At 43.7% G+C, this 27,009-nt stretch overlaps 1 protein-coding gene across 1 annotated transcript in view; it reads left to right on the top strand.

Annotated features, from left to right (window-relative positions):
* Cul1 (cullin 1) overlaps positions 1-25,667 on the top strand; it is an 81,537-nt gene extending 55,870 nt beyond the window's left edge. The window contains exons 5-22 of the mRNA XM_027943344.2: positions 675-725; positions 919-1,009; positions 1,701-1,864; positions 7,130-7,292; positions 8,150-8,280; positions 12,141-12,248; positions 12,325-12,431; positions 14,300-14,348; positions 14,668-14,799; positions 15,662-15,779; positions 17,071-17,147; positions 17,478-17,609; positions 19,773-19,865; positions 22,576-22,623; positions 22,700-22,782; positions 23,313-23,418; positions 23,927-24,040; positions 25,127-25,667. Coding sequence (XP_027799145.1) covers positions 675-725; positions 919-1,009; positions 1,701-1,864; positions 7,130-7,292; positions 8,150-8,280; positions 12,141-12,248; positions 12,325-12,431; positions 14,300-14,348; positions 14,668-14,799; positions 15,662-15,779; positions 17,071-17,147; positions 17,478-17,609; positions 19,773-19,865; positions 22,576-22,623; positions 22,700-22,782; positions 23,313-23,418; positions 23,927-24,040; positions 25,127-25,207 — 1,848 coding nt within the window. The 3' untranslated portion in view covers positions 25,208-25,667. The remainder of the gene's footprint in view (positions 1-674; positions 726-918; positions 1,010-1,700; positions 1,865-7,129; positions 7,293-8,149; positions 8,281-12,140; positions 12,249-12,324; positions 12,432-14,299; positions 14,349-14,667; positions 14,800-15,661; positions 15,780-17,070; positions 17,148-17,477; positions 17,610-19,772; positions 19,866-22,575; positions 22,624-22,699; positions 22,783-23,312; positions 23,419-23,926; positions 24,041-25,126) is intronic.
* The last annotated feature ends 1,342 nt before the right edge of the window (positions 25,668-27,009 follow it).

Below are 27,009 nucleotides of genomic sequence, written 5' to 3'. Positions count from 1 at the left end.
TTCTCTTAAATATTGTTTTTAATGCTATTTATTTGAGGAAACACCACTTTTAAAGTCCTTCATAAAATAAATTTACATATAATGTTTTCAGAAATATATCTTTTATAAACCCTGTTGTATCAACTATAGTGAGATTTGTGAAAAATAAAACTAGGATTTATATTTAAAATGAATGTCTCAACAGTTAGCATTTGTGTATTAGACTGTTAAAAATTTCATTTTAGAGTTTAAAATCTATAATTTATCTTACTGAGTATGTCAAAGCTGATGTAATAAATGGAATTATTTTCATCAAATGTGGAAGGTCAAATTAAATTTGTTTGATCCAAGGGACAAATTTATAGGTTGAATCCACTTTTGCCCTTTAAACTGACAGAAAATGTGCTCCTTAAATCAAATTTGTCTTTGTATTTTAACTGTTAAAATGTGAGCCGATAAGCACCTGTACCTTCTCTGCCTCTTGAGATGGGTAGCTCAAGAGTGGCTTTCTGATCTTGTTCTGATAGATTTTTACCAAGGTATATTCTAACTTTGATAAAATTTGGAATTCAGGTTATTTCCTATGACTTCAGTCTTGGGAAAACATAGTAAAAGTATAGATATCTAACACTATTTATTGTATGTATAGTTAATAATTTTTTAATTGTTTTATTTATTTTTTCTTTCTTATCCAGCTTGCATTGGTGACTTGGAGAGATTGTCTGTTCAGGCCATTGAATAAACAGGTACCTGCTTGTGTGAGTGCGTGTGTTTTGCTTTTAAAAGTCCCCATTTCATTACTTAACTTTGTCCTCCTCAGGCCTTTGAGAGATTTCAAGAATATCTGTCATAATGCATTGTTTAGTGGCTTTGAATGTTTAAGGAATATGTAGTAATATATATTGTGAAATATATCTTCTGTCTTTATTCTTTCTGAAGGTAACAAATGCTGTTTTAAAACTGATTGAAAAGGAAAGAAATGGTGAGACCATCAATACAAGACTGATTAGTGGAGTTGTACAGTCCTATGGTAAATAATTTCCCTTTAATTTATTCATTTTCATATCATATGATAATTATAGCAATGCTCTAACAAGATGCATTTTAAAATATTTTAATATTATCAAGAATGTTGCTAGCATTTACAAAGGTTCTCCTAATTCTCTTCAAGTCAGTGTGATTTTATTGATTTTACCCATCAAAAAAATTGTTTGGTCCTTGTGCCTTAAGGAAATTTGATGGAAAAGAAATACGAATTATTTTCTGGTCTCATTGAATTACTGGATGTAAATATGAGAGAACATTATTGAGCTAAATGATAACCAGAAATCTATATCAGCTTGAAAAATTGAGATTGAGAAACTGATAAAGTAATACAGTGTTTTAAAAACTTGGGTAGCATTGTATTTCTTTGAAAGTTTAAAATTAGAAATTTGTATTGCTTTTTCAAATGTAAAAGTTCTCTAAATGAACTTTATGGTAATTTGGAAGCATATCTGGGCCTGGGTCAGAATTACTTGCCTTTTAGACATCTTGGATTTTTTTCTTTTCTTTTAGTGAAACAAGTGTTCTTTTATACTAGTAAATAAGAATTACTTTATACCCTCCATTTCACATTAACCTTTTAAGCATAACTTAAACTGAATGCTACACCTAAGTATTTTCTGTGAAATATAACAAAAAAATAGGGTGATTGAAATGTAGCTCGTATTTATTTCTAGTGGAATTGGGGCTGAATGAAGATGATGCATTTGCAAAGGGCCCTACGTTAACAGTGTATAAAGAATCCTTTGAATCTCAATTTTTGGCTGACACAGAGAGATTTTATACCAGAGAGAGTACTGAATTCTTGCAGCAGAACCCAGTTACTGAATATATGAAAAAGGTAAGCTGAAACATAGTACGTACAGTAGACATAAGTTGAAATAGTCGTTGCTCCTTGGTGAGGTCTCGGCACCTGCAGCTGTCCTCGCAGCCCTGCGTTGGCACTATTGTCATGTAGTGCATTTAGCAGGTGCCGTGCTCCTGCTTCTCTAAGACGCTTTTATAAATGAGTTTGTAGTCGTGACCGTGACTGCGTGTTCTCTTTGATGTTCTAAGGTTGTAACCATGAGAGCTGCATGCCTTTCATAGTTTGGAGGGTTTCTTCTGGAATGTGGTCTGTGTCCAGTGAGACAATTTTAAGAAATAAGTGTTCTCAGATTTGCAAAGTTAAAGTGTTAGCTTTTTTGTTCCTAGAATATTCCCTAAGAATTTGTAACACAGCCTTCAGGTTTAGATTAGGTTCACATTAGCCTTCTGAAACTGAAGGAGTGGTCCATGTTTCATGCATCCTTTTCTTTTTTTGTACTTAGTGATGTCATCATGAAGTTCTAGTGCAATTATTCTTGGTTCTCTTTCTTGAAAATTCAGGTAGCCTAGATGTAGGCTCTCAGAAATGATTAGATCAAGAAGCTGTGAACTTTCTCTGCAGGGCTAGATAATAGATATTTTAGGCTTTGTGGGCTACGTTGGTCTCTGCTGCAGCTATTCAACCCTGCCATTGTAGGGCAAAAGCAGCCACAACATTATGTAAACAAATAGGTATGACTGGGATCCAGTAAAATTTTATTTACAAAAAACAGGCTGGGAATGTAGCTCAGTGATAGAATGTTTATCTCGCCAGTGCAAGGCCCTGGGTTCAGTCCTAAACACTTGAAAACAAATAAACAAAAAAATCATTGGCTGGCTGCAGTGGCACATGCCTGTATTCACAGTGACTGTGGGGGAGGGGAGCAAGGCAGGAGAATCCTGAGTTCAAGGGCAACTTAGGCCCTAAACAACTTAGTGAAACCATGTCTCAAAATCAGAAATAAAAAGAGCTGGGGATGTGGCTTAGTGTTTAAACACCCCTGGGTTCAGTCCCCAGTACCAAACAAAACAATCCAGATAGCAGTAGAATTTGGCATATATGTTATATATAGTTTGCTGACCCAGACCTGGAGACACTAGGAGACTTCCACGGAGCCTCTGGGTCTTACTGAGTCTGATATCTGCTTTGCCCTTTGTCCCCTACTTACTTGAGAGTGAATAGACTACAGAATCACTTTTTCCATAAATGGGGATAGAAAGTGAGTCAGCTTAGAAAATTAGTAAGAGCAATTGCTCTGCTTCAGTCACATGAAGTCCTACCCAATTTGTCTGCGGTGGTCTGAATGTATTTTCCTATGGAAGACAGTTGTTGTAAGTGGAGCGTATACGTTTGAAGTTGAAAGTTCTCAACAAATAAATTTCTAATATCTCAAAATATAACCAACCATTCAAAATTATCATCCTTTGTGTATTTTGAGAGTTAAATTGACTTTTTTTTGTACTGATCAAACACTAGCTCAACCAGAGTAGTTGTTTTTTTTATCCAAAGTTTCCAACAACTGTCTGACACATGAACTTTTGAAACATTATCTGTTTCGAATCTTAGTGCTGCCTGTTATTTCATTTTGTAGTGTGACAATGTAGTTTTCATAAACATGTCTCTTAAATTCTCTGTTTGTTCTTCTAAAACCACGTTTTATTTTTATTTTTTTTTTTAAAGAGAGAGAATTTTTTAATATTTTTTTTTAGTTTTCGGCGGACACAACATCTTTGTTTGTATGTGGTGCTGAGGATCGAACCCAGTGCCGTGAGCATGCCAGGCGAGCGCGCTTCCGCTTGAGCCACATCCCCAGCCCCTAAAACCACGTTTTAAAAAGTGGAACCTCTTATCAGAGTGTATGTCCACAGTAGCCATATGAGTCCTTTTTGTGCACTTCTTAGTGTGAGTTGTCGTTTTCTCAGTTGTCCATGATGATGAAGACCAGTAGCACTCCAGTGCAAGCAAAATAGCTTTTTAGGGCAGAACCACATGAGCAGGAAAGTCTGGGGAGCAGAGATGTGCACTGGCCTGGTTTGACCAGAATGTGCCTGCCTTTAAGGAAGCCAGTGTGCTTCCTGCATCCTAGTTGCGTAAATTTGATTTCTTCTTCTTTATTCATTTACTTGCATGCAACATGTGGTGCTGAGAATCGAACCCAGTACCCACACATGCTGGGCAAGTGCTCTACTAGACACTGAGCCATAACCTCAGCCCTCTTCTTTTTTTGATAGCAGGAATTGAACCCAGAGGTACTTAACCACTGAGCCACATCCTAGCCTTTTTAATATTTTATTTAGAGACAAGGTCTTGCTAAGTTGCTTGAGCCTTACTAAGTTGTTGACGCTGGCTTTGAATTCCATCCTCCTGCCTCAGCCTCCTGAGCCGCTGGGAAGACAGGCATGTGCCACTGTGCCCAGCAATTTGATTTCATCATAGAGGAATTAAAGGTTTGGCCCAGAGCCATCTGGCTCATACCTAACATGACTTCTAGCACATTTCAGAAGTCTGTAATGCAAAAAGTCTGCAAGCATGAAATTGGAATTGAGAGTCATACAAACAATTTTGCTCTTATTTAATGGCCTTGCATCTGATGCTGGACTGTGAATCTAGGTTAAAATCCCTATGCCACTAAGGAGATAACCTTTCTATTCCTCAGTTTCTCACCTGTGAAGTTGGAAATAATAATAGGTAAGAATGAGGATTAAATGAGCCTTAATTTCTAAATAATCTGAGATTTTTTAAAGTATATATGTATGTATAAAAGTGAGTATAGAAGAGTATAGGGCAGAAAGCTAGCAGGATGGAAGGCTTTGGTCTTCCACGTTAGTCCCTCCCAGAACCTCAGTGCCTGGGATGCAGCGCCACGGGCGGACAGGAGGCAGCTCTGATTCAGTGACTCAGAAGGTTTTTCATTAAGACTGTAAAACTCCTGAACAACACTGAGGTCAAGAGTGGACCTTCAGAAACTCGGTGCTTTCAGCAGCTAGTTTGGGCTAGATCCTCAGATTCCGTGAAGGTCCCTACTCACTCTCCTGTTGCCGGGAGTATTTCAGTGGAGACATTTGAGAATCTGGCGCATCCTTCTAAGGACAGCTTTGATGACTGAACAACTGGAAGCCACATTAATGTTTTTAAAATATCTTACTGTCCTATGTGACTGAGACTAATCTAAGCTACAGAAACTTTGACTATTCTGGGTTCCTAATGTTTCTTTTTCTTAGTTTTTTAACTTCAAAATTAAAATAATGTCAATTAATTTGCTCACCCTTTATGGTCTGCTTTCCTTTTTTTAAACCTGAAACTGATCCTAACAGAATTAATTTAGGGTAATCTTTTGTAGGTTACTTCTACTTTGAGTTTGGTCTCGGTGTTCTAAAACTGTCTGCCAAGCACACTGATGAAGAGCTTGCTTGTCTTAAAGAGTTTAGGAAGAGGGTAAAAGGTCATCCTTTCTAAAACATGCCCACACCCAGCACCTAGGCCCATGGCTGATTCACCAGTGTGTGAAATAAGCTCGGCAGAGCCCCTATGGCCACGAATGCCTCCCCAGTCCCTTGGGCACCTGCTTGCTCTCCTGCTGCTTGGCTCTTTCGGGAGGGGTCTGTGAAATGCTGCTATTTCTAGCTTAAAGGGGGAAAGCCAGTGCCCCTCAGTGAATCAGCAGTGATGTGGAAGCCTGATCTTTCATCTGGGCAAGAAGTATAAAGTTTGTCTAGCTGCCCAGGGGGATTATGTCCTTCCAAGAAACAGGCGTAACTTGAACCCCAGAGCAAGGGTGCTGCTGGGTCTCCATCTTCTGTTTCATCAGCCTTCATCCTTGAGGTACTGGCTGGAGGAAATACTGCAGTTTTGCCACCAGATCTGAACTGGGAACTCCTGGGTGAAGCACAGAAAGTGTCTCATTATTTTAATAGGACTTTGTGATCAGAGAAACAGAATTACACAGGCTTTCAGGAAAATAAAAATAACACGACCCTGCTAGCCTGGGACACTTAACTGATTGTGTATATAAACCAGATTGTAATATTGTGATAGGTTTTTTTGTAACCTCTCCATTAATGATTCGTTGTGTTAACATTTTATATTTATTTTGGCAGATAATTATATTTCATTTACCAAATATGCTATAGTTTATTTTAGCATGTTGAATCAGGTAAAATTAATTTCCTTTTAATTGGAAATTTAATAACTTCAAACTTTTTACATTAATTTGTACATTATCTCTTCCTTTCCTTTCTCGTGTTTTATTCAGATGCATTCGCTGGTGTGCTGTGCATCGTCACACATTAGGACTATTGTCCAAATCCACTTTCACCTTAGCCCTCAGTGGCATGTGTGATAAGGCTGCAGCTCTGTTCTGTGGTTTAACACCTGTCCCCTGGTTGCTCTGGGTAGCCCAAGCCTTCCCAGCCAGTTGTTTAATGTTTTCTTGGCTCTTGAGTATTTCTTCATTTCCAGTTGAATTTTTCCAGATTTACCCAAAATTATACCAAATTCAAAAATCATTTTGAGTACTGGCATTTTTACAATTCAAAAGAAGTTTTTGTCTCTTTGTTCAGATTACATGAATAATTTGAGACTGTCGATGACATTTTCTCCTTGCTCTGACGATTTAGTGCTTCCTTGGTGATGCTGTGCACCACACTTTTTGGTGATGGAGTCTAGAACTCGCTGACTTTAAGTCATTTTGCTCCTCTGTTCAAGTGCCTATTTTTCTCTCCTCCTTGGAGGGAAACACAGGAAATCGAGGTGTGTAAATAACCCAGTGGATTGGCAAGAGATGGCTAGCTATATTGTTTTTCTTTACATGTTTTGAAGGCTGTATATTTTTTTCTTTAAAACTTTTTTAAAGCCTTATTGCTAATGATTATTCCTGAGTAATCATTTCCAGGATTGTGATGGTGTGATCCTTGACTTCAGGTAGCCTTCAATCAAAAGTAGAGCTTCTTACATGGTGTCTGTGTTCAGGGAGGGTCTTTAGGTTTTTCAGGTTGGAGACATTAACACCCAAAAAAGGTGAAATATCACTTATCTGAAGGAGAAAAATTGTTGTAAAGATATTCAAACTGTTAATAATAGTAGCTCTGTCAGGGCTTTTGGATAGGACTTGAAACACTTCTGTGTATTTAAATATGGCCATTTAAATATCCCCTTTTTCATGATTTATTTTTTTAGAACAGATTTGTGAATTTAATTTTCCATTATTCACTTTACAGTTCTTTAAAAGCAAATCAAAACCACTCAATTAATTCTCTGCAGGCAGAGGCTCGTCTGCTTGAGGAACAGCGAAGAGTTCAGGTTTATCTTCATGAAAGCACGCAAGATGAGCTGGCCAGGAAATGTGAGCAGGTCCTTATCGAAAAACACTTGGAAATTTTCCACACAGAGTTTCAGAATTTATTGGATGCCGACAAGAATGAAGGTGAGCCACTAAAACTTGTCAAATGTGGGCACTCGCTTTGAGCTGCGATGTGCTGCTGTCTGCAGTGTCCATCGTTGTTGAAAAGATTCATGTGTGGCCCTTACTGCATGTTGGTTGCAGATTCCTGTGGTGTTTGGGTATAAAAGAGCATCTCTTCAGTTTAATTTTATATATAACTTGTTCCATACACTTTTAGTGTTAAATGATGTTACCCCCTAATTCTTTCTTGAGTATTCTTCCTTTGAAAATTCTTAAGAGACAACAAGACTATTTTATAGTCCCTTAACCTCTCCTTGCTTTACTGGGATGTGTAAGGAGCACAGTCAGACATAGATATTTGTATTTCAGGTTCTTTCTCTGCTTCTCATAAATTGAACATGTACAATACATAGTCAATGAAGAATTTGGGGTCCCATTTGTGACGTTTATAGTTTAGATGGTGATCCATGTTCTCCTTAAATTTATTCATTTCTTAAACATATCTAAGTGCCTATTATGTGTCAGGCATAGATAATATCTCAGTGTTGAGAATTTTAAGAAGCATTAGATACACTAATTAAAAGAACCTCTTCTCTATAATGTTAGTAGATTCTCATAGTAAGGAGGGGAATACACTTACTTCTATAGTAGCATAATTTTATTGTAACTTTTAGCAAAATATACATAAAGAAATACACAAATAGAAAATATTGTTTTAATGCTTTTGATTATTTTTAATTTGTATGCTTTTGATTATTTACATATCTAATAAGAGCTGTCTTATTTCAGAATGTCTTCCATCTCAATATAAATATGTAATTAGTGGAATAGATACAGAGTTTTTTCTGTGCATAAAGGTGACTGCCTTCTTCTTGCAGATTTGGGACGCATGTATAATCTTGTATCTAGAATCCAGGATGGCCTAGGAGAGTTGAAAAAGCTGCTGGAGACACACATTCATAATCAGGGTCTTGCAGCAATTGAGAAGTGTGGTGAAGCTGCCTTAAATGTAAGTAATACTCAGTTGAAAACAGTGGCCTTAGTATTTTCACACAGCTGCAAGCATGTGTGATGCATCTCTGTTGTTCACCCAGGTAGTTAAGATTCTTCAAAACAAGCAAACTTGTTTTGACTCTTTGAAATAAGAGTTCAGGGACTACTCCCCCCCGCCCCCCCAAGCAAATACCTGCATGAATCATTCTGGCCCCTTTGAGGCATTGAAGACGTCAGTTTTTTTCCCCTCCCTGGAACTTTGATCCAAGTTGTACCCTCCAACTGAAGATCACAAGACTGTTTGCACCAAAGAGGCCCAAAAATTTATAGCATTGTTTAGTGCTCTCCCTGCTCAAGGAGCTACCTAGAATGTTCCTGCTAGGTTTTTTGTAATTGAGGTGCTGATTTTACATGGGAAGTATCAGGTTTCCAAGACACAAGTCAGTTGTCTTCAGTTTGGTTCCTGTGATGGACTTTAATTTTTAAATGTTTGGGAGAACTAATGGAGAAGAAAAGTTTCTAAATTGGAGCTGGTCCTTTCCCCTGAGCTGAGAAAACTTTTCTGACTCTGATTTTATTGTGCTTAATGTTAATTATTTTTGACAATATTGACTTTAGGATTTTTTTTTTTTTTTAATCCTTATTTCTCTATTATCTTTGGAAAGTTCCTTTTCCATATTTATTTTGGGGATTGAGAATTCTCAGGCCCATCTATGAGTCATTAGAGGGATGTATGTAAAGCTCTTTCTTTAGGTTTATAAAGTGATTAACTTTACATTTACAACTTGGGAGGGAGCTGGCTTAATAATGGTTTTGTGGAAAAGATCTCCAGGTTTTAGTAAAAGGTTAAGTATGAACTCCCCAGTATGGGGACGCATGATGCCGTTATAGTGTGACTGATGCAGACCTGGACTGTCTGCCTTGGTTCACACCCCGGCTCTGCTGCTTACTAATGCTGTGACCTTCCACAAGGAGCTGTCACAGCGACCCCAAAGAAGAAGGTATTTGTGTCTCTTGTGTGGTTATTTTGCGCAGCCCAGTTCAACTGGAGTAAACCCTGAGCCTTTTAGTCTCGAGAACAGAAACCTGGCAATTGGCGTCCAACGTGGGCTGAAAGATCTGAGTCTTTAAGCCACCGGGACAAAAGCAATAAATGCTGGCTCTTAACGGGACTCCAATTTAAATTTTAAAAGTCTAGGGAAGTTGAAAGTTCTCTCCAGAAGTTAAGCATGCTTAGGATTGCAGAGTATTGACTGCTGAATTGTAGAAAGTAAGTGAAAATCTGTGACCTTAAGGGTCCTCAGGAAGAGAGACCAAGAGCGCACTCTGACTCCTTTTATTGAGGAGAAGTTATTCAAATGAGGCAAGGGGTCAGGTTTCAGGGGGCTGAGTCTATCTTCATGATGTCCACTGTCAGCAAGTTGACTGACATCTGGGTAGGCCACACCCAAAGGCACAGTAAGAGAAGGGGACACATACAAGGCACTTCCATGGGAGATTCTATCCTCAACAGGGCAAGGGGCTATATTACAAAGGAACAGGTGAGCGTAGCTCCACCCATGGGGCTGTAGCAAGACACACCCATGCACGAGACACCAACCCTCGAACCCAAGAAGGGTGGGGAAAGCTCTGCCACATTTCTGCGACTGAGCACCTCAGCACCCAGCTGGGGAATGTGACCCAGTCACATGCAAGGTTGGTCTCCCACACCCGAACACACACAGACTGGCACAGGAGGCACCTCAGAAACCCGCTGGGCACTGAGGACAGTCTGCATGCATACAGATTGTTAGCTGTTTTACTCTGTAGTTGATGGTTTGTGTTTATTGTGTGCACATTTCTGAAACTTTGGCTTCTCTGTGTTCTCTCTTTGTTTTGTGTGGAGATAAAGTTATCCCAAAGACAAAGTGCTTATGAGGAAGGATTAGAGACCCCCAAATTATTAGGCGGTGTGTTTCTTACTTCTTTCATTTCTTTCCCCTAATTTCTTCTCAAAGAAGAGAAGGTCCTTACCTTTTTCGGAGGTAAGGGCTGTGAACAAGGCCCCAGTCATGTGCCATTTTACGTCTTTTGGTGTGGACTCCTGCCTGTCCTCAGAATTCTCAAAACTCAAGTCACAATCTGCTCTGGTTGGCTCCTGGATGGATGAAAGGCAAGGATGCTAACTGAGCCCTCCAAGGTGCTGTAGAGAAGAGCAGGCGTCAAGGACTGTTCAGATCTGTTACTGGCCTGGGGAAGCACCAGTTTCCATATGAATGGTGAAGGGTGCTCCCTCACCTGTAGCACCTGGGATACCCTTGGCAGTATTCTTTAATGACGCTAGATCATTCATGACATATTTAGATGTTAAAGTAACACTTAGGGTCACAGTGGACCCTCTGAAATCATATCCAACACTATGTGAGCTCTCTGGGCACCTCTTTGATGCCATTTTTGGGATACCTTGTTAGGGACAGGTGAAATAAAAAGTTATGCAGACTTTTAAGTATATTTCCTTTTTAAATTTCTTAAAATTTGTTCTAATTAGTTATACCTGACAGCAGAACATATCCTGACACATGGTACACAGTGGAGCGCAGCTTCCCCTTCCTCTGGCTGTACCTGGTGCAGAGCCACTCCAAGAGTGTGTCATAATGCCATCCTTCCCACCCTCCCTCCCCTCTGCTAACCCAGAGTCTTCCCTGTCCTTCCCTTCCCTGTCCTGGAGGTCACCACGCGCAGCAGGCAAGTTGCAGTGTCTTCGTGCAGTCTGTCCGGCAAGAGAGGCAGCCATCGGCAGGCACCTGTGCTAGGACTGGGGCAGTGTGTGGCAGGGGAGGCAGAGCCTGTCTTGGAAGTTCAGTGAAGTCTTCAAAAAGCTAGGCAGAGGGGTCCCCACAGATGAGCCTCAGTGGTCAAAACGTACCCATTCCAAGCAGAGACCCTGCGTGACTGGAAGTTCCTGCTGAAAGGGAGGGCTGACCCTGACACTAAAAAAAAATATTTTAAAAAAGGGCTAGGGATGTGGCTCATTGGGTAAGCACTCCTTGGCTCTGTTTCCTTTGCCTCCCCACAGCCACCCTTCCATTTCATTCCCATGTTTCCTTTTGCTGGAGACTCCTTGTTGCCCCAGCACTTGCCCTGGCTACGCGGAACTGGACCCTGTGGCTTATGGCCACCAATGCAAGCCCACACGCTTCTTCCAGTTGGTTCTGCCATCTCCACCCTCCCCACTCCACTGCTGGCCCTCTGACTGAGCTCCTAGCTGGGTTCAAGATTGGTCCCACTGGCTGATTCCAGCCAAAATAAAGTACAGAATTTGGATTTGTAATGTCAAAAACTAAAATGATTTGCCAGAGCTATCACTTAGAAAATGTTTAGTCAAAGGAGATTCTCTCTCTCTCTCTCTCTCTCTCTCTCTCTATGTATGTATGTATGTGTGTGTGTATGTATATATATATATATATATATATATATATATATATATATATATATATCAGAATGTCCTGTGTGTTTCAGTGGTCAAACAAAAGTTCTGATCTTATTTGTTAATTTCTTTGAAAATGCATATAAACCTTTTAGATTTGGGCTTTTTTTGTTGTTGTTGTTTGTTATTATTTGTTATTTTTTGTTTTTGTGTGTGTAGTGGCAGTACTAGGGATTGAACCCAGGGATGCTCTACCACTGAGCTGCATCCCTTTTATTTATTTATTTTTAATTTTTATGTTTCTTGAGACAAGGTCTCACTGAGTTGCCCAGGCTGGCCTTGAAGTTGCCTCCTCCTTTAGCCAGGAAGACAGGCCTGCACCACCCCGCCTGGCTAGAGTATGCTACAGCAGCACATACAGTTGAACTCCCAGTAACCACCTTTTGTTTCTGTTTTTCCCTCTATCTAAGGACCCCAAAATGTATGTACAGACAGTGCTAGATGTTCATAAAAAGTACAATGCCCTGGTAATGTCGGCCTTCAACAACGACGCTGGCTTCGTGGCTGCACTTGACAAGGTGGGTCTGTTCCCGTGGCTCGCCTGCAGCGCGCAGGGGCGAGATGCTTTTCTCTGACTGTCTCTCCTGCCCGCAGGCGTGTGGTCGGTTCATAAACAACAACGCAGTTACCAAAATGGCCCAGTCATCCAGTAAATCCCCTGAGCTGCTGGCGCGATACTGTGACTCCTTGTTGAAGAAGAGGTATTACCCTTTGTGTTTTTGCTTGTGCCTCTGTTTAAAATCTCAGCTTTTATCTGAGGAGTTAAAATTTACATTATGGTTCTATGTGGATTGGATTTTAATTTTGGTACCTTTTGAGAAAATGCCTCAAAGATAATGCATCACGTTTCCAATTGGAAATTTGTACCAGCTCCCGCGGGCTGTTTGCAGAAAGCAGAGACCACATATCTAGTGCTGTGTTACTCTGTGTACTTTGAGACATTATTTTTCATTTGATGAGTTTGTTATGTTGCTGTTTCATAGTCTTTATTTTTTAATCATTTTATTTCTCAACTGGTACTTTCCCTAATCTTATTTATGATTTATGTGTATTCAGAGTGGAAGTGACATCGTCAGATGTGCTTCTCTCTCCACGTGTGTCAAGTTCTCACTGATTGTGTGTGTCCCCATGTGTCCCTGTGTCCATCCCCAACCCCATCCTGCTTTCCCTCAGGTTCTCCTTCCCTTCCACAGTTCCTCTCAGATCAGAGGTGCTCAAGGTCTGCTTCACAACCCTGAATGTCACATCAACAAATGTTAATGAAGGGAGACAGTTCCCTTCCGGCTCTCTGCTACAGTAGTTTCCCACACAAATTGTACTGGTTTGATATCGGTAAATTATTCTTAGAGAACAGTCTAAGAACATGACCTCAATACCAAAAAGCCCAAGAATACCTACATATACCAGCATAAAAAGACCAGAGACAAGTCTCACATAAGAAGAGAGTTGCAGAAATCTGAAGTTTGAGCAACCCAGATTCTTCAGTGAACTGAGGAATTATTCCTGGAAATACAATCTGTGTAGCCTCCTGGAACTTCGAGCCCAGCTCAGCAGGAGCAAGCCTTGAGGGTCTCCAACCTTAGCTGGGAACCTTGGGAAAACCACATGGGCTTTGTGGTAGGAGATGGGGAAACATTTGGTAAAGGTCAATAGCTCTCTCTCTAAAAATTAGTTAATTTTTAAAAATAGCTATCTCTAGCAACACGCCCCCCCACCAACCCCTACCAGTGAGAACTTGAGTAGTTGGTGATCTTTCTGCTCACTACCACCACGCTGGGCTCGTGCGTGATTTCAGCTCTTCTCATCAGATGCTCTAGTGCGTGCTTTCTAAGAATGAAAAAGGGCTTGACGTTGCAATGCTTCCTGTGACTTATGTCACCTGTTTTAGAATGTAGCATATTAAGTAATTTAAATATGGAGATAGTCTGAGGTTTTCAGGTTACTGGTGTCCTTTTTAACCCATTGTCTTTTCTAAATGGCCCTAATCAAATCTATGATGTGTCATCAGTTAAGTCTGCTGAAACACAGCGGCAGAGAAATTTCCAGGCATTCCTTTAGCGGGTGCTGAGTGACTGCTCCTGGGAGCGCAGCTGCCTGACCAGCCAGTGAAGGACAGGTAGTCTCTGAGCTGGATGTTCTCAGGCTGTCTATGCCTCCCTCTATGCGGCACTTAGGCCACCGAAAGGAAACGATGTACCTTTTAATTTTTTCAAAGCTAAATTACAGCAGACTGTAAAAAGCAATCAGAAAAGTGACCCTCACTTACTGATATTTAAATGGATTATCTTAAAGGATAGCGTCATGTTTTTCTTGGGGTTTTTTTTTTTCCTAACTGTCTCCTGTTGGATATTCTAAATATTCCTTCACAGTCCGTTCTTTGGTGTAACTGGGGCTTACCAGGTCACCTCAGTGAGGAGGGCCAACCCTCCGGCAGCCTCAGGTCTGGCCTGGTCTAGGAAGCGGATCACTTACGCTCCGCCCACTCTCTGATAGGGTCATTTGGCCAAGTGGTGCTTGTGTAAACGCCTGCTCTTTGTTTTAAAACATGGTACCTTTTTTAAAATTTCAGTTCCAAGAACCCAGAAGAGGCAGAACTAGAAGACACACTCAATCAAGTGGTAAGGCGTTCCGCGGCCACCTCTGTGCTTCACTAGTTGTTGTGAGGCTGTGTATGTTGGGCAGTGATTTTATTTTGAATCGATGATTTTATTCCTTAAATTGAGGCATTACTGTCCTCGTTGACACTAAGCCCAGGCCAGCTCCATGTACTTCAGTGGACTGGCGGAAATGCTTAGTGCCAGTGCTCTGGGCTGGATTTTGCCTTCATACACGTTGGCACACAGGCCTGGCCAAAACCAGGCACACTGTGCGTCCTGCCATGTGGACTGCCACCTTGAGAGCGTGCTTCATGAGTGCGTCCTCTCGTGGCTTTGTCAGATGGTTGTCTTCAAGTACATAGAGGACAAAGATGTGTTCCAGAAGTTCTACGCGAAGATGTTGGCCAAGAGACTCGTTCATCAGAACAGTGCGAGCGATGATGCCGAAGCGAGCATGATCTCCAAGCTCAAGGTGAGTGTCCTCTTTCCTGGAGACCCCGAGCCCTCAGACCGCATCCATCCAGTCGTGTTTACTGGGTTGTCCAGGGGCAGAGGAGTTGCCCAGTGCACTCTGCCACTCCACCACCGGCCACAAGGCTGGGTTGTTGTGCTGTTTGCTCTGGGGTTTTCTGTTCTGCCCCTGAGCCCTGTCCCTGGGTACAGGTGGGGCGGCCAGCCTTTCCGGGGCCGTCTGTGACTCAGCATGTTTCACTTGACCCAGAATCAGGGTCAGTGCCGTCTTTGTCTGCTCAGACACTAAAGCCAAACACCTTAGACCAGAGGCTTTGGAAACAGCAGTTGGTTCTCAAAACTCTGGAGGTGGAGCTCCAAGACCAGGTGCTGGCCAGCTGAGTACAGCTGCGCCTTCTCTCCCTCTCCTCACCTGGCAGAGAGCACGTTACAAGTTCTGTCCAAGAGGACACCAAGCCTGGGATCTAGACCTAGTTGCCCCAAAGGCGCCCCCTCCGAGTACCTTCACCCACGTGGCTGGAGCCTCAACACTGGGGATGGGGGAGGGGTTGGGATAAAGGACAAATCACATCATCTATGCGTTCTACCTGAGGGTGGGGATGCTGTGCTCTTGGATGCTGAAACAGTGGTTTGGTATGCATTAAGATTTCACTGTTTCACATGTAGTGACAGTGTCATGTAGTGACAGTGTATCAACTTTAATCATTTATATGCTTTTATACCATACCACATAACTAAACATTATTAACTCAGGGAGTAGTTTGACGTGATTGAGTCATGCCATGCTCTTACTCCTCTGAAATTGCCTTGTGCATGTTGCTATTTCTGTACAAATGAGTGAAACAGTATCTGGATCCTTTCAGCAAGCCTGTGGTTTTGAGTATACTTCCAAGCTCCAGCGGATGTTCCAGGACATTGGTGTGAGCAAAGATCTGAATGAGCAGTTCAAAAAGCACCTGACGAATTCAGAACCGCTAGACTGTGAGTATCAAGTGTTCTCCTGCAGGCAGGGTTCTTTGCAGCCAAAGAGAGAAATAACAACACCATTAGCAACAGTGGCAGGTGCTCCGCCAGCCATCGAGACGGAGTAGTAGGAAGTCCCGTCCCCCGCCCCCCGCATACCACACGATCCTCCTGATCCTGGGGGCCTGAGCATGGCTCTCTTCTCTGGCCTCCAAGTTCACCCCACACAGATGAGGGGTGCATGGGCTTGTTTGTCTTGTCCTATTTTGAACCTTACTTTGGATCTATTCTAGAAATTTTGTTGTTTTTAGGAAAAAAAAATTAGAGTGGGTGTTCTGGGGATTGAACTCAGGGCATTCAGCCACTGAGCCACATTCTCAGCCCTATTTTGTATTTTATTTAGAGTCAGGGTCTCACTGAGTTGATTAGCGCCTCCTTTTTTGCTGAAGCTGGCTTTGAATCTGCGATCCTCCTGCCTCAGCCTCCTGAGCTGCTGGGATTACAGACATGCGCCACTGCACCTGGCCAGAAATTTTTTTTTAATATTTACTTTTTTTTTTTTTTTAATAGATGAACATAATACCTTTATTTTATTTTATATGGTGCTTAGGATCGAACCCAGCACCTCACGCATGCTAGGTGAGTGCTCTACCTCTGAGCCACAACCCCAGCTCCTAGAAATTTTTTTGATTACAAGAAAGACAGTGAGTCAAACTAGACGTTGCAACTTCGGGTCAGAGTTAGGACTATTATAGACAATGCAAGCGACTCAGTGCACCAGAGAGAGCAGTCAGGGTCCTGCTTTAGGGTCTTGCGGTGGTGGTGGGAGGCAGGTTTGTGCCAGCATTGTCAGCTGATGTCATGTGCTAACCACGCTAACCCACTGGTAAGCTTGGCAGTTTTGCCAGTGGGCCTTCTGCCATCTGTTAAGGTGAAAGTCTTGTTAACAATTCATGGGTTACATGGGCCCAGTTTGGTCTCCTCACAAGCCATAAGCTATTGTGCAGTGCCTGTGACCCGAGGTGGCAGGTAGACTGCATCATGTGCAGCAGAAAAAGACAGTGGGCAAACAGAACGGCACAGGGTATCACGGCTCTTCTTTGACAATAACATGTAAAACTTAAACTTGGACTCTTCTGTCTTTTACTAATTTTAATTAAATAAAATGTTTGTTTAATTCTTAATTTACATTTAAGCAGGATTCTTCATTTAACATGTTTTGACTAAGGATTTCGTGTTTATCTGAAACAATGGAATGTTCTGGCTTGTAAGACTAAAGGTATTTCTAAATTTTCACCCCCTCCCCCAGTGGACTTCAGTATCCAAGTCCTGAGCTCCGGGTCGTGGCCCTTCCAGCAGTCCTGCACATTCGCCTTGCCGTCCGAGGTAAGGATGGCTCTGCCCACTGCTGTTGGGGCTGAGCAGAGATAGACAGGGCAGCAGGCCCCACTGTGGCATGGTCCCTGCTGGCCAGGCACTCTGCTGAGTCACAGGGCCTGCGATAAACATCTGATGGCAGCTGCTGGGCTTGAAGTGGAAGCCCCATTTGGCTTTACCCTCCAGTGCTTCCAGAACTTTCCAGGAGTCTCCTCTAGCCCCGACTTCTATGTATGCACAGCTTTGATGCTGTAAACTTGGGGTGGCGCTTTATCTAGAAATGCTGACTGTAGGATGTGGTGGGCTGTGGAGTCCACATACTACTGTTCTTTTATCCAGTTGGAACGAAGCTATCAGCGATTCACAGCTTTCTACGCCAGCCGTCACAGTGGCAGAAAACTGACATGGTTGTATCAGTTGTCCAAAGGAGAATTGGTAACTAACTGCTTCAAGAACAGGTACACTTTGCAGGTAAGATCACCTTCTTATTTAGAAACAAGTTTTTAAAAAAACTTGTTTAAAAGCCCAGTCTCTGTGGGCCGACAAGCTGCACTAGTGTTGGCTAAGGAGACAATACTCTGAGCCTCAGTTTGCCCCTCTGCCAAACGGGGATGTTGGTGTTTGTACTTGAGAAGTGGTGTGTGCATGTGATGTGGTTTCTGCCTGACACACAGTGATGTTTAGGTGGTAGCTTAAAAACTGGAATTTCATATATTTAGTTATGATAACAGCTCTTTGAGCAGTTTTGTATTAATAATAACCCAGAATGATTACAGCAGTTCTGAGAACTAAATGAGTATGTGGTCAAAATAACCATGTAATCATATTTCCATTTTGTAGATGAGGAAACTGAGGTCCAGTTAATTTTACTGATTCTTTGGATTCTAGCTTATTAGGTAGCAGAGCCAAAATTTCACTTAAGGCTTTTACTCTTTAAAAAAAAAAAAAATCCAGGTTCTAAAAGGCACATGCCTATAATCCCAGCGGCACATGTGGGATTGTTGAGGCACATGCCTATAATCCCAGCGGCTAGGGAAGCTGAGGCAGGAGGATTGCAAGTTCAAAGTAGCCTCAGCAACTTAGCAAGTCCATAAGCTGCTCAGCGAGACCCCGTCTCTAAAGAAAATGTGAAAACCAGACTGAGGGTGTGGCTAAGTGGTGACGCCCCTCTGGTTCAGTCCCTATTACTAAAAATGTAAGTCCAGGTTCTTCACAAGCATTTGTGAATGGTGGGCTTCACAGTAACCACTTGTTTAACGTCTGGCATCATTTTGCCCTGAGCCTAAAAAGATAATTGCAAGTCTTTTTAAATGTTAAGAAACTTCCAAATGGATTCTGCAGCTCAAGCTATTCATTAATTTAAATTTCAGGAATTTTATTAAATGCGTAAATGTTCTGTTGTGCTGGGTTCAGAGGTCTTTATCACCTTGAGCACATGTTACTCTACAATTGGAAGTTTGGTTTATAAATACGCACCAGAGAATGCATGTGTTTATACTGCAGAACCCAGAACCTAGGGTGTCTTGCTCTGTTCCTGACCAGGTGGAAGCTTAGCACAGGGTGCATCCGCCACATTAAGGTGGCTGAGAGCAGGCACAGCTTGAAGCCGTAATGTGTTCCTTCCCTGTCCTTGTGTTTTATTTAAGGCAGGAACAAATAAGGTGCTTTTCCCTGTGTTTGTAATTGATTCTTTATTGTACGTCATCTTTATTGAAATCATTTAATACAATAAAAGGCATGCATTTTAATCATACAGTCTAAATTACGGCCAAAGAAAACACCTGTGTAACCAAACCAGGACAACGTTCCTTTAAGATTTGTTTTGGTCACTGCCATTAGAAAGATCATGGGATTTCCTGTTCCCCAGGCAGCCTGCTCACTGTCCTGGGAAGAGCATCTCGGGGGCCTTGCAGAGTCTTGCTCTTCCTTCCTCCCTCTGGAGAGTCATTGGTCATTTCTGACTGGCATCTTTTAGTTGGCCAGAAGCATTGCTGTGGGTGCCCTGAAACAGGCCCAGGGTGTCATTGCATATTTCTCTCTCGTCGACCAGGCGTGGAGTCCTGTGCATTGCTGGAAGCTCTGGACCCTGTGGGAGGGAGGGAAGGGCAGGAGAGGAGTCCATCATCAGGTGCTCCCTGGGGGTCCTCAGCCCCCATGGGCTTTTCTTGCCTTTTCACTAGACGTTTTTAATACATTCATAGTGAAGTGCTCAGGGGAAACATATATATATTAAAAGATTCACTGTGCGGGTTGTTTTATGTCGATATTATACCAAGAAATAATGTCCTTCTCATAAGTACAAAAGCAAACATGAAGATGTGTGCTTGATGTCTCCGTGTACCAGGTGCACGCATGTTTAGGTGAGCGCGCGTGGCTGTGTGTAGAGCGTATTACATAGCACGTTGAAGAAGGAAACTCAAAATCATGGTGATGTTTGAGAAGGTAGTCAGCCACTGGTCCTTCCGGAAAGTGTGTAACGGTGACGTTGCAGCCTTTGTATTGCCTTTGAAATAGATCTGCTTTGTTTTTTGCATCTGTTTGAAAAGTGTGTTTCATAAAACTTAAAGCTGTTTGTGTGTTTTTTTCCCCACTATTTAAATTTTTCTTCTCTGTCTTTCACACGGGGCCTCAAAGGCATCCACGTTCCAGATGGCGATCCTGCTCCAGTACAACTCAGAGGACGCCTACACTGTGCAGCAGCTGACCGACAGCACGCAGATCAAAATGGTATTGCTGTCGCGCCACGGTGTTTACTGTGTCCAGGGGCCACTCCTTGTTCTTGTGGATGTGGTAGGAAGGTGTGGGGAGAGGACATGGGTGGGTGTCTTTGATTTGAAATAGAAGTTTGCTTCATGAATATGAACGTGCCGAGTTCCGGAAAATCCTGGCCCCAGTGTATGACCCTTCAGGAGGCTGAGGAGAGGCCGACTGAGCAGGGTGTGCTGGAAACTGGGGACTTAGAGACACAAGCATGTCTTGGGTGGTGGCAAGGCCATGGTCACCACAGTTTGGGGGAGGAGGAGGGGCACTTGTAATGGTCAGGCACAAGTGGCTTCATCCAAGCCAGAACGTACGTCTTGCTGACAGGACCAGGGTCTGGGCCATGGGGTTCCTCAGATCACGCTAATGGTTTTGTCTGTGTTTAGAGTTGATTGGAATCTGTGTGGGGAGAACAGATGAGGCCTGCACAGCGGCATCCAAGGTTGTTGTGACTCAAATTGGCTGCAGTTGGGTCGAGCTGATTTATATCACCACCCCCCACACATACACACACACACTGTTCTCTCCATTTAACTAGTTCTTAATCTCTTTTCAACTAGACTTTTCTTACCTAGATTAAGTTTTCTCTTAGTGTCATTTTTATTGACACTTTAAATACCATAAAATTCCACATAACATATCTTCCCATTTCAAAGTGTGCAACTCAGTGGTTGTTAGGGTGTGTACACGCTTACACAGCCACCACAGCTGTCCAGTTCCAGAACATTTCTAACCCCAAAGAGACCTGTACTTGTTAGCAGTGGTGACATGAACCACAGGTGTGTGGCTTTATTTCTGGGTTCTTTCCCAGTGATCCCTGTCTCTCCTTAGGCCACACCATGCCGTCTTGATTACTGTTGTTTGTAGTACTACTGTTTTAAAATGGAGACCTGCAACTTTTTTCTAGTTTTTCAAGATTATTTTGGTATTCTGAGGCCTTTACATTGTCATATGAATTCAGGCTCAGCTTGTTCATTTCTTTAAAAAGGGGCAGTTGAGATCGTGACAGGGATTATACCAAATCTGTAGGTTGCTTTGAGGAAGGAATATTTCACCACCTCAGCAATGTTAATTCTCCCATTCTGAGCATGGGTGTCTTTCTATCTGGTTAGGCTCTTCAGTTTCTTTCACCTGTGCTTCGTAGTTTTCAGTATGTGAGTCTTGCATTTCTTGTTAAATGTATTCCTACAGATCATTCTGACACTATTGTAGGTAGAGTTTTTCTCTTGACCTCATTGATTAGGTAGGCATTAGTAGTATATAAGGTCACAGCTGTTGTACATACATCTGGGTCTCACACCGTGCTTCACTCACTAGCTTTAACCACTGTGGGGTCTGTAGGATTTTGAGATTCACCCGCAGATTGAGACAGTTTCAGATTTCAGAGTGTTCAAGATCTCAAGTTTTTGGATCAGGGAGGTTCAACCAGTACAGTCCATGTAAATATCACAGAATGCAAACACTCTGAGATTTGAAATACTTCTCCCGAGTATTTCAGAAGAGTGGTTCCCAGCCAATGTTTTCTTGAGGAGTTTTAGATTATAGTCATAAAAGGTATCTGTTGTTTCCTAGTGACATTTATCTCATTTTGGGGCTCAGGTTAATGCTGGCCTCGTAGAAAGTAAGGAGAATCATTTTAGTCTCAAATACATCTTCAACTCCTGATAAGCAGATGGGTTCGCTCCTTGGTACGTGGGAGCCTTTCCTGCTTCCTCGTCACATCAGAGTGAGGCGACTGAAAGGCAGTTGGAGGCTGGTGCTGCTGGAGGGGCTGACGGGCAGCCATCTCGCTGCCTTTGCTTGGCTTCATGATCAAGGCCATGCCAGTCTTTACCCGTGTTTAGTATTAGGTTGCTGTTCCCTTCCCTACCCTAGCCATAGTTGGCACTTCTGGGCCAGTTACTAGCTTAGAGGCCTCTTGAACTGCCTGCCTTACCTGTGTATCCTTGGGCCAGAATGGTTTCCTTATGGTGTGGGCAAGACCTTTGTTCGTGCATGATGACAGTCCAGGGGGTGGTGGAGGTGCCCAGGCTGATGGTGTCCTTGGGTTCCATGAGATCATAAAACTGGGAAGTGACCAGACCATTCACTGTTAGGGATGAGAGGCCGCCACACAATATGCTTAAAGTCACCAAAGCCACATTGGCAGCAAGTCACTGTCCCTGAGCCCTAGCATGTTCATAAACAGAACTTTTTTTCCAGTGCTGCTGCTGAAGTTCTTTGGTGGGTATGAGGTATGGGGTGGGTGCAGTTCAATGGTATCGAGTGCTTGCCTGATACATGCAAGGCCCTAGGTTTATTCCCAGCACCAAAAAATAAAAAACAAGTTTCTTTTGCAGTGATCAGTGTCTCAGATGATCTGTCAGGCATTTAAGAAATGAAAACTTCCTGTAGCTTTAATGGAAGAAACCAGCTGTGCATTCTGATACTCAGGTGTGGTGGAATGGTCAGCTTTTGTTATTGGTGATCAGGGAATGACTCCACTCTTACTGAGGGTGGGAGGAAGTGATGGATTAGAGAACCTCTGAGAAGCACTGTTTTTCTTTTTCCTCTGGACATATTCTTCTTCGGGGACGGTTATACGGAGGAAGCATGGGCCGTGGGGTTGCCACGGTGGCTGTTGCAGACAGCAGAGCTCGTTCTCCTTAGCTCACTTTCTTTCTCTCTCCAATTGCAGGACATTCTGGCACAGGTGCTGCAGATTTTACTGAAGTCGAAGTTGCTGGTATGTTTGTGCACTTTGTACCCGCAGCTAGTCGACTTGTGCTGAGGTCCGTAGACTAACGGTGGTTTCCCTCCAGGTCCTGGAGGATGAAAACGCAAATGTTGACGAGGTGGAGTTGAAGCCGGACACCTTAATAAAGTTGTATCTTGGTTATAAAAAGTAAGAAAAGCCTACTGAACAGCTTGAGCATAGATTGATTCCCTTGCACCTGGGGTTCGTTGGTATTACAAACTGAGGGAGTCTGCTGTCAGCGCAAGGCTGGGTGGGGCCAGCTCGAAGCCTGCTGGCGGCCTTGGATTCTGTTGGCAGTCCAAAGTGCTTCATCAGACGCAGAGTTTGGGTTTTTTCCTTATTTGAGAAATGCCCTTTTAAATGACTCGCCTGGAACTTTTAGGCCTATGTGTCCAAATGTCTCAGCTTCCTCTCCTTTGGGGGAGCAGATCAAGGACCTGGATGTCCTGTGGTAATGTGTTGCCACTAGTTGTCCCTGTTACTGGCAGAGCAGGAGGCCACCCGTGATGGCAGCGCGTGGTGTTCAGGGAGGACACTTCCCAGCCGAGATGGAAGGCATGTCACACCCTCTGCCCAGCCTGGGACAAGGGGGGCCAAACTCTTTTGAAACATTGGAAGATGCTCCCTTGCCACTTTTTGGGGAGAGTAGTGATCGGGTTCTTTGGTTTTCTTGACAGTAAGAAATTGAGGGTTAACATCAATGTGCCAATGAAAACTGAACAGAAGCAAGAACAAGAAACCACACACAAAAACATTGAGGAAGACCGCAAACTCCTGATTCAGGTGACTAAACATGGCCACGTCACGTGTGATTCTCCTCAGGACAGGGCTGAGGCACAGGCTGTGTCATGTGTGGCAGTGAGTGGCTGCGAGGTCAATACCGATTCTGCAATGGCCAAAGATGAGTTCTGGAACCAGGCGCTTGGTGTCCAGGGGATGAGGTCGTTATGTCTCCGCTTTCCTTAAATGTTGGAAAGCAGATAAACACAGCGGAGTTAAGGAAGGAAGAGGAGAGGGAAGGCGGGCCACTTGAGAGAAGGACGGGCAGTTTCGTGCTCTCAAGACTGTCACTAAAGTTGGCATAAGAGCAAAACATTTTAATGTTTGTTAGAGTTGAAACATGGGCGGATAAACTGGCTCCCTGCCCCCTCTCACCTGCAGGACACCTGCTGCCCGTGGGAAACTGCGCCTGTGCGTAGACCCAGGCTTTGGGCAGCCTTGATGCGGCTGTCTTTAACTCCAGTGCTCAGCTTGGCAGCTCAAAGCATCCGTTTGTGTGCTCTGTTCACAGGCGGCCATCGTGAGGATCATGAAGATGAGGAAGGTCCTGAAGCACCAGCAGCTCCTCGGGGAGGTCCTCACCCAGCTGTCCTCCAGGTTCAAGCCTCGGGTCCCAGTGATCAAGGTACCGGCCCACAGCGGCAGCTTTCCCTTCTCACTGCAGAGGAGGGAGAGGTGGATTAACTGCTGGTTTGTGAAGAAGGAGGGAACTGGCTTACTCCTGTGTAATAGAGTTATACAAAAGAAGTAGGATTAATTTTGACATTCTCTTGAAATCTTCATACAGAGAAGTACACACACCTTAAGTATACAGCTTAGCAATTTTCAAAGACAGTTGTGTCATCGGCACCCAGACAAGGAATAAGAGGGCACCAACATCCCAGAAGCACCCACGCCCCCCTCCCCAATACATACACACATCCCACCTAACCAGAGTCGGCCAGGACCTACGCTCTCCCCGGCAAACCACTGTCCATCTGACTTCTCACACCAAAGGGCAGCCGGCCTTGTTGTGAACCATACGTAACTGGTTTATAGAACACGCTCGCCGTGCAGGAGGAATTGGCTCCGTCCTCTATAGGAGGGCCTTGGAGGCCGCAGCGTCTAGCCGTCCTGCGCCCATCTTCACCCGCACAGGTGTTCCGTGGTATGAGCACACACCTTCATTACTTGTCTACTGTTGACTCGCATTTGGCCTGTTTCTAATTGAGCTTGTTTAGAATAGTAACAGGTCTTTCCTCTTCTGAAAAAACTTGGATAAGTTAATCAGTCCCCTTGCAATTTGTTGAACACCCACAATGGAGAGCCTCAGAGGGTGGCAATGATGGTGACTCCCCAGCAGTCAGGAGGCCAGGTGTGGCTCCTGGAGTCCTGTGAGACCAAGTCCCGCCTAAGACTAAGACAGCGAGACTCTGCTAGAAAGGGAAATTGTAGCCCAGATGGTTCTATACCCTCTGGTGCCAGTTGCAGGGGGTGGGGGTAGGGGGTTTCTGGGCTGGCTCTGGAGGAGTCACCAAGTTTACTGAAGGGATTCCACCAGCGAAGGCAACGTCTGAGCTGCCTATACCGTAAGCAGACATGCAGGGTGAATTTGCCGAGCTTTGGGAAGTAGGGGGTGAGCCTTGGTGAGGGCAGCCTACCTCTGTTCTGATGGTGGTTTGTGTTTTTCTTCCCCGTTCACTACCTCTTCCTTTCCTAACAAACTGCCCAGAAATGCATTGACATTCTGATTGAGAAGGAATATTTGGAGCGAGTCGATGGTGAAAAGGACACCTACAGTTACTTGGCTTAACCCTTCTAGAAGGGTCTGCACGACCCGCAGCAAATAGTTCTGGTGGAGAGAATGGAAACAAGTCAAGTTCATAGCAGCCAGCCTGCCACCATTTGGACCTCCCTTTTTAAAACCGAGACCAAGACTCCCATCAGCTGGTCTCGGATTTACAGCAGAACTGCTCAGGACTGATACATTTCAAGTCTGTAAATATGGACACCAACGCCATTTAACCTAATTTAAGAACAGAGGGGAACTGAACCTTCCATGCTGAGGGCTGCATGCTACTGCATTTAAATCAATACATTGGCTACCTGATAACAGCTGTCGTCCAAGGCAGCGCCTGTAACGTTGGCAGCACTTTGAGAGCAAGTCTGAATGGACCCACGTGTAATCTGCTATGAAAAACCATTTGTATAGTGTGTTTCATTTTTTAATGTGTGAAAATAAAGAAAATTAAAGGATTTCTGTACAAGTTGCATTTGGTTTTGTTTTAAGTTTTACTAATTTCTATATGTAAATAAAAGATATAATGATTGTGCAACTTCATATTCCCCGTGTCTTCCTGTAGTCTTCAAGGGCTGCATCTCTGGATTAAGATCTTAATCAGTTCCCCTTGCAATTTGTTGAACACCCACACTTATTTCTGAGGCTTCCTCCTGTGACTTGAATGCAGCAAGAAATTCAGTGACCTCAGGTCGGTTGGCTGACACTGAGCACTTCACAGGTTAATCCTCTGGGGAGGGGCTAGACTGTCACAGTTGAACAGAGGAGCTGAGATTTGGAGGTGGAGCTGGCCAGAGCTCTACAGTGTCCCACCTCAACTGCCAAATCGAACAGGTCAACAGGAGGTGAGTTAAGGGTTCCTCCTCCTCTCCAATGAGTATGGAGCACCTTCCCAGTATGTCCCCAAAGGAGACCTCAAGCTGAGTTTCAGGCTGCACACCCACCTCAGATGGGGCCACATCCTGGGTGTCCTGCACCCCTCAGTGGCTGTTGTACATCTGCTCCTCACTAGCTTCCTTCTTGGTTCTCATTCTTAGGTCTGGTTTGTGTTCATTTTCTGGCCAGAAGAATGGGGAGGAGGTGGCCAGGCTCCCTAGCCAGGTCTTTCATTTTCCTCATGGAAGCTCAGAATGTCTCAAATGCTTGGACATCCTCCCTTTACCAGGTTGAGTTAGCAGAGTGGGAGGAGGCACAGCCGACTAAAGTGAGCAGCAGTGCTTGGGGTTCCTCGGAACCCAGCAGGCTCTTAATGCTCATGACGCATGCATACTTCCAGTGTGTCCCAGTGGGTAAGCCAGGCACAAGCTGCAGTGGGACCTTCTCCAACCCTTAAGTGCCCTCAGGCTCCAGGGGAAGGACTGGAAAAGCGCCCCTTAACGTCAATTGGGAGTGGTGCTCACAGTTTGCTTTTCCTTGTAACCATTCCTTTTCTATCTCTGGGAAAAATTCTGTAAAGAAACAACAACTTTGAGAATTTGTGTGTGAGTCCATGAACAGTGGAAAGGATCCTCAGGAGGTTGCTCGAGTCTTCACCTCTCCAGGATCAGGCGGCCCTGGGTAAGTGCCTTGGTTCTGTTTTGCTTAACAGTAAGCAAAGCTGAACACGTGAAGGGACAGCTCTGTCAGGCACCGATTCCGTCTGTCTTCAGACCCACACTCGAACCTGCCCCCTTCATACTGGATAAATGTACTGTTATGGGAAGAAAATGCCATTCCAGGTCCTTTGCCTTCATTTACTCAACCATACCATATCCTAACAGGCCAAGAGGGTTGAGCTCCAGTGAGTCACCTTTAGGCCCAAATGGTTGCTTAACAGA

This window comes from Marmota flaviventris, chromosome 1 (assembly GCF_047511675.1).
Source record: "Marmota flaviventris isolate mMarFla1 chromosome 1, mMarFla1.hap1, whole genome shotgun sequence".
NCBI classification, from domain to species: Eukaryota; Metazoa; Chordata; class Mammalia; order Rodentia; family Sciuridae; genus Marmota; species Marmota flaviventris.
The sequence above is the reverse complement of the archived record's forward strand: the minus strand, read 5'-3'. Positions and strand labels throughout refer to the sequence as shown.